The following is a 6,805-nucleotide window of genomic DNA, read 5'->3' as shown; positions in this document are numbered from 1 at the left end:
ATAAAGCATGTTTAGTAAATTAATGTTACGGGGAACACATATTAAAGAAGAAGAAGAAGTTGTGGTCATAAAAATTAACAGATTTGAGGGCACTGCATTTTATTTTTTGAGGTGCATAGTAGTTGTAGTTCTGCGTGGATAGTTTCTACTATTTATAATTTCCTTTTATATTGAGTTAATATATAATATTACGTCTAGTATCAGCAATCTTATCGCAACACCGGATTCAGAATTGGATGACGCCAAGACTGACGAAGAGGAAGAGGAAGTAGACGAAAAATATTTATGCTGTCCTGGGTCCTGTCCTGTCCCCATTGTAAAGCATGTCTAGTAGTAATGCTGTGGGGAACCGTGGATCTGCCTTACAAAAGGGTGGCCTAGACTACCGAGACCTGCATGGTTTCTTGCAATCCCTTCAGCCCGAGCAGCTGAATCGGTTGTTTGGCCATCCGGCGACAAGCCTCGCGGTTTTCCGGTGATTTCGGTCGGGAAGGTTTTGTTGGAATATTTCCTTTCACGCTTTCCGTTTGAATGTCGGGAATGTTTTAATCAATGACGACGTGTAACATGCAGACGATTCAGATCTATGCAAACCACACCAACATAAATGGTCTGGCACATGAGAGCCAAGTGGACGGTCTACAGCCACAGGTCTACAGAGACACCTACCCACAAGCGAAGTGGACTGTCTGCAGAGACACCTACCTGCAAACCTAGTGGACAGTCTGCACAGACACCTACCTGCAAACCAAATGGACAGTCTGCAGAGACACCTACCTGCAAACCAAATGGACAGTCTGCAGAGACACCTACTTGCAAACCAAGTGGACAGTCTGCAGAGACACCTACCTGCAAACCAAGTGGACAGTCTGCAGAGACACCTACCTGCAAACCAAGTGGACAGTCTGCAGAGACACCTACCTGCAAACCAGGTGGACAGTCTGCAGAGACACCTACCTGCAAACCAAGTGGACAGTCTGCAGAGACACCTACCTGCAAACCAAGTGGACAGTCTGCAGAGACACCTACCTGCAAACCAAGTGGACAGTCTACAGAGACACCTACCTGCAAACCAGGTGGACAGTCTGCAGAGACACCTACCTGCAAACCAAGTGGACAGTCTGCAGAGACACCTACCTGCAAACCAAGTGGACAGTCTGCAGAGACACCTACCTGCAAACCAAGTGGACAGTCTGCAGAGACACCTACCTGCAAACCAAGTGGACAGTCTACAGAGACACCTACCTGCAAACCAAGTGGACAGTCTGCAGAGACGCCTACCTGCAAACCAAATGGACAGTCTGCACAGACACCTACCTGCAAACCAAGTGGACAGTCTGCACAGACACCTACCTGCAAACCAAATTGTTTTCCGTCATTACCACTATAACTTGAGAACGGCTGAAGGGATCAAAGTCAAACTTTGTATAAGTATATATTATGATGTAAAGATGAACTGATTAGATTTTGGGGTCACAAAGTCAAAGGTCAGGGGTTCCGTTAAGTAAAAATTGTTACCGAGCGAACTCGTGAACCAGTGATGGGATTTTGACCAAACTTTGTGCATGTATAAATTATGATGTAAAGATGAATGATTAGATTTCAGCATCGATAGGTCAAAGGTCAGAGTCTGTAATGGGTTTTCGTTACCGCAACAACTTGACAATGGCTGAAGGGAACCAAGTCAAACCTGGTACAGGAATATATAAAGGTGCAAAGATGAAGTGATTAGATTTTGGGGTCATAGGTCAAAGATCTCTTTCGGTAAAAAAATTGTAACCGAGCTAACTTATGAACAAGTGATGGTATTTTGACCAACCTTTGTATAATGTCTATTATGATGAAAAGATGAACTAATTAGATGTCAGCGTCAAAGGTCAGAGGTCATGTCAGGTAAAAATGTCATCCTTGAGAACAGCCGAAGTGATTCAAATCAAATTTGGTACAAGTATGAATAATGATGTCCTGCGATGAAGTTAACTCCGAGGGCCTCTCACTCACTCACCGCAGGCAGGTTGGTGGTCTTTCCGTCTTCTACCGACTCCTCTCCGGCCTTGCTCCCCCAGCTCTCTCTGTGCTCTGTCCCCCAAATATTCCTTCAGATCGCACAAGATCTGCCTGCAACCCTCTTATGGTGAAACTGTCAAAATCAAGGCTCTCTGCTCACCTTCACTCTTTCATTCCCCTTTTCTCCCGCCTCTGGAACAAACTCCCTCACTCTCTTCAATCCCACTCCTCCCCCCAGGTCTTTAAAACAGCTGTGCACCTCACAATCGCAATCACAATCACATGTGCATTCTCACAATCACCATCTCTTATCTTCCTCCATCCAAAACCTTGATCTTTTCTACCCCCGCTAATTCACCCCAGATCCACTTTTTTGAAATTCCAACTTCTTTCCTGGAAGTCCTTGCAGTGTCCATGTGTTTTATACCTTCCCCACCTCCCCCAAGCCCTCTCCCTCCCACAGATCTCCCGATGTCCCTGCTCTCAAATGTTGTGTTCGTGTCCTTCCCCCTCTCTCCCCATATTGTCTACTGCTCCCCTTATTATATGTTTTATGTGTCGGTTTGACTTTGTAGCTCTTTCACGAGCCTCGATCTTGTACACAAAAATTTTTTTTTTTTTTTGTTGATGCAGGTTTTTGTGGCTGATATTTTGTGTTTATTTATTTATTTTGCAGAGAGCTGCCCCCTCTTGCCCAGAATTACATCATGCGTTTGCTGTTCCTTGAACAGCCGATCCCCCAGGCGGCGGTTTCCACGTGGGTGCAGAACGACAGTCGCAGGTGAGTTCAATTTCAGTGTGGTTTGCTTTTAATCTTTTGATAATAGCATTTTTCTCTCTATTTATCTTGTGCAGATGTAGTTGTTTGCTTTTGACTTTGTTGTTCGCTTTTGGATTTTGGAACCATGTACGTTTGTGTCACACCAATATTTTCTGCAAAGATTCTGACCGTTGCACAATATGTCAAGCGTACCCTATTGGTCTCGGCTTCCTGTCTGCCAGCATTAGTTGGACGTTAAAGATCCCACAGTGTCCTTCGTGAAAGTAGGTGAGCTAATGCCGACATCCTGAACAAATTTCAAATTCCTGCTCTAACCTATAGGGGGCACTACATCGGTGGCACAGCCGCGCCTTCATAATGATGCTACTCAGTAATATGCTACATACGGAAAAAGAAGAAGAAGAAGAACATAACAGATTTTTCTTTTTTAAAGTCTTCAGTCAAGTAACCTGAACTTTTAAAGGGACACAATCATGAAATTTTTTGAAGAGATATGTTTTAGAGGATGATATCCCTGCCCCATTAGCACAAAATATTTTTTTTACGGCGTAGCCCACAGGGCAAAGCCGTCTAGAACAGTGTTTGTCCATCCGTATGTATGTATGTATGTATGTATTTCATCTCGAATGTATACCAATCAGAGCTGAGGATCTGGTCACATGACAGGGTGATGTGATTACGTCTGATGTCTTTACGGCGGTACAGCGGCTGACTCCGCACACTACCATTTTGATTCCAATTTCGTTTCGGCCGAACATATCGTCAAACCTTTCATATATCACAATCGCCATGCTCTACCTTCACGTTTTTCATTCAGTGTGAAACACAAACAAACCGATTGTTAAAATGACCGTGAAATATCAAAAGCCAGATGTCATAAAACCGTGTTACGGCTCTTGCAATAATAATACGGTACGTATAGGCCTTAGGCGTTATGCCTCACCTTCATGCTTCATCGGCCAAATTAAGCCCAGGTTTCTTCATACAGTAGTGTATCGTTTCAGTTGTATCGTTTTCGTAATGGTAATAATAATAATAATAATATAGTAAATATGACCATAACACTTTAATCCCAATGTCCCGAATACAAAGTTAAACAAGATGAAAAAGAGCAATCCAAAATCAAGACTGCTCATCTTCACTCCTTCATTCCTCTTTTCTCCCGCCTCTGGAACAAACTCCCTCACTCTTCAAATCCACTCCACCCTCCAGGTCTTTAAAACAGCTGTTCACCACCATCTCTTATCTTCCCCCATCCAAAACCTTCATCTTTTCTACCCCCGATAATTTCACCCCAATTCCACTTTTTTGAAATAACAACTTCTGTCCTGGAAGTCCTTGGTGTCCTTGTGTTTTATACTTCTCCCACCCCCCCTGCCCACGCTTCCTCCCACACATCTCCCGATGTCCCTGCTCTCAAATGTTGTTTGTGTGCTTCGTCCCCTTCTCTCCCCATCTTGTCGACCGCTCCCCTTTTTATATACTTTGTTTGCTTGTTTGTTTGATTTGTTTGTTTGATAAATGTTAGCTCTTTCACGAGCCTCGATTCAGTATACAAAAAAATAAAAGAAACCGGAGGTTGCAAACCCTCACCAGGATGTATTTTCTGTGGTTTTTAAGGCTTTTGTGTTAAAACAAATATGGCGGCCGAACCACATGACCGATGACATCATTATTTTTTTTCCTCCACTAATTTATTCCTAGATTATGCTCAAGAAATTTCATCTTATCGGATGAAGTTTTGTACTTGTCAAATGATGACATCATAATAGAGGCATCTATGACATCACCAACAGATGTTATTCCAGATGGAGAGTTTTTTACAATGAGCCATGTTTCAATTTTTTCTATACAGCGCTTTCATAGATTTGGAGGTGTAAATATTTTCGATTTCTCCAAGATGGCGGCCAAAGCACGTGACCTATGACGTCATAATTATCATTGGAAAATTCTACAGGTGGAGTTGCACCTATGGTGAAAAATTCCTGTCAATCGGACCAACGGTTGCAGAGAAAATCATATTTATTCTGTGCGGACAAACAAACAAACAAACGGACCCAAATGCAATACCCTATCCTCAGGTGAGGGTAACTAGAACGGCACTCAGTAGAGAGCATACCTCCGCCTGGTTGGCCATATCACTCAATGGTGAAGAATCACTTTAAAAAAAAAAAATTCTCATATCCGAATCAATATTCAGATCTTCACTAAAATCGAATCTATTTGTCCTTGTCAGACCAAGTTTTGTCCATATCCATCCACAACTTTTTGAGATATCCTGCTATGTATCGTTTTTGGCCCTATCTCCCAGTGATGAAGAATCACTTTTAAAAATTCCAGTAGCCGAATCCGGATCTTCACCAAAATCTAATTATTTCGTCCTTGTGACATACGCTACATCTCTGCCAAATTTCGTCCGAATCTGTCCACAACCTTTTGAAATATTTTGTTCACAAACAAACAAACAGACAGACAAACAGACAGGGGTGAAAACATAACCTCCATCCACCTTTGGTGGCGAAGGTAAAGATTGAAGCAGTGTATGGTTCATGAATCGATGATGAGTGGTGTACAGTACTAATAACCATGGAAGTAAGGAATTCGCCTTGGTTTTTTGATAGCTTGTTATTAACCCAACCCTTGTGGGGTATATAGATTACAGTAGATCTTCTCTCAGTTCTGTAAGTAAAACTTACCTCATGGGTGTCTAGATTCTTCCAAATTTCTTTGTTTAATGTTACAAACGGCATTATCGACTGCTTAAAAAGCTAATCATATGTGTTTGTGGTTTATAATATTTTACAAGCCTGGCTATGCTGCTGTTAGACTTTCGGTCTTGTTTTGATAGAATAATAAGCCAGGTAATCATATTTTAAAATCGGACTATTTTCACTGCCGTTATGCAAATGAGCTACTTCGGGCGATTCGCGTGACGTCACGGGTTCACAAATCATTGACCGACGTGTACATCTGTGTTTCATCACAAGTTATTCCAGCGTTCAAGATGCTGATGTGTCAAGTTTTTAACTGTTCCAATCGTCGAGAAATTTGCCCACAGAACTCAGAAGTAGTTTTGTGCATCCCTGACCCACAAAAAGATCGTTTTGTGTGCTTTGTGGTTGAAAAATCTCAGAACAACCAAATTCACCATCAAAACATATATTCATTCAAGATATTGTGTTGTTAGCGAAGACCACATCAAGCCGTCAGCTTTCGTATCTGATCAACAGGTTCGCTGCCTGGGAAACAAGCCTCGGAAATCGCTGAAACACGATGCCGTACTGACGCTTACCGGGCGAGACTTTTTTTTTTTTTTTTTTTTTTTTTTTTTTTTGTATACAAGATCGAGGCTCGTGAAAGAGCGAACATTAATCACACAGAAAGACAAACCGACACATAAAACATATAACATCGGGAGCGGTAGACAAGATGGGGAGAGAGGGGGAAGGACACAAACACAACATTTGAGAGCAGGGACCGAGAGACATGGAGACATCGAGAGATCTGAGAGAGGGCGAGGGCTTTGGGGGGGGGGGGGGGGCATGGGAAGGGGGCGGTGGGAAGGTATAAAACATATGGACACTGCCAGGACTTCCAGGAAAGAAGTTGGAATTTCAAACAAGGTGGATCTGGGGTGAATTAGCGGGGGTAGAAAAGATCAAGGTTTTGGATGGGGGAAGATAAGAGATGGTGGTGAACAGCTGTTTTAAAGACCTGGAGGGAGGAGTGGGATTGAAGGGAGTGAGGGAGTTTGTTCCAGAGGCGGGAGAAAAGAGGAATGAAAGAGTGAAGGTGAGCAGAGAGCCGAGATTTCGGCAGTTTAACCATCAGAGGGTTGCTGGCAGATCTTGTGCGACCTGTAGGAATATTTGGGGGACAGAGCACAGAGAGAGCTGGGGGTGCAAGGCCGGAGAGGAGTCGGTAGAAGACAGAAAGACCACCTACCTGCCTGCGGTGAGTGAGTGAAAGGCCCTCAGAGATAGCTTCATCGCGGGAGATTCCAATAATTCTGAAAGC

The 6,805-nt window shown here is 43.2% G+C and overlaps 1 protein-coding gene across 2 annotated transcripts in view; it reads left to right on the top strand.

The window, feature by feature from the left end:
- Window positions 1–244: 244 nt before the first annotated feature.
- The window catches only part of GTF2H4 (general transcription factor IIH subunit 4), a 52,562-nt gene continuing 46,001 nt past the window's right edge, over window positions 245–6,805 (top strand). For both annotated transcript variants that reach the window (XM_068099249.2, XM_068099254.2), the window contains exons 1-2: window positions 245–475; window positions 2,684–2,788. In XM_068099249.2, the coding sequence (XP_067955350.2) occupies window positions 324–475; window positions 2,684–2,788 (257 nt within the window). In that variant the 5' untranslated portion in view covers window positions 245–323. The remainder of the gene's footprint in view (window positions 476–2,683; window positions 2,789–6,805) is intronic.

This window comes from Myxine glutinosa, chromosome 1 (assembly GCF_964187855.1).
Source record: "Myxine glutinosa chromosome 1, kmMyxGlut1.1, whole genome shotgun sequence".
Lineage (NCBI taxonomy): Eukaryota > Metazoa > Chordata > Myxini > Myxiniformes > Myxinidae > Myxine > Myxine glutinosa.
The sequence above is the reverse complement of the archived record's forward strand: the minus strand, read 5'-3'. Positions and strand labels throughout refer to the sequence as shown.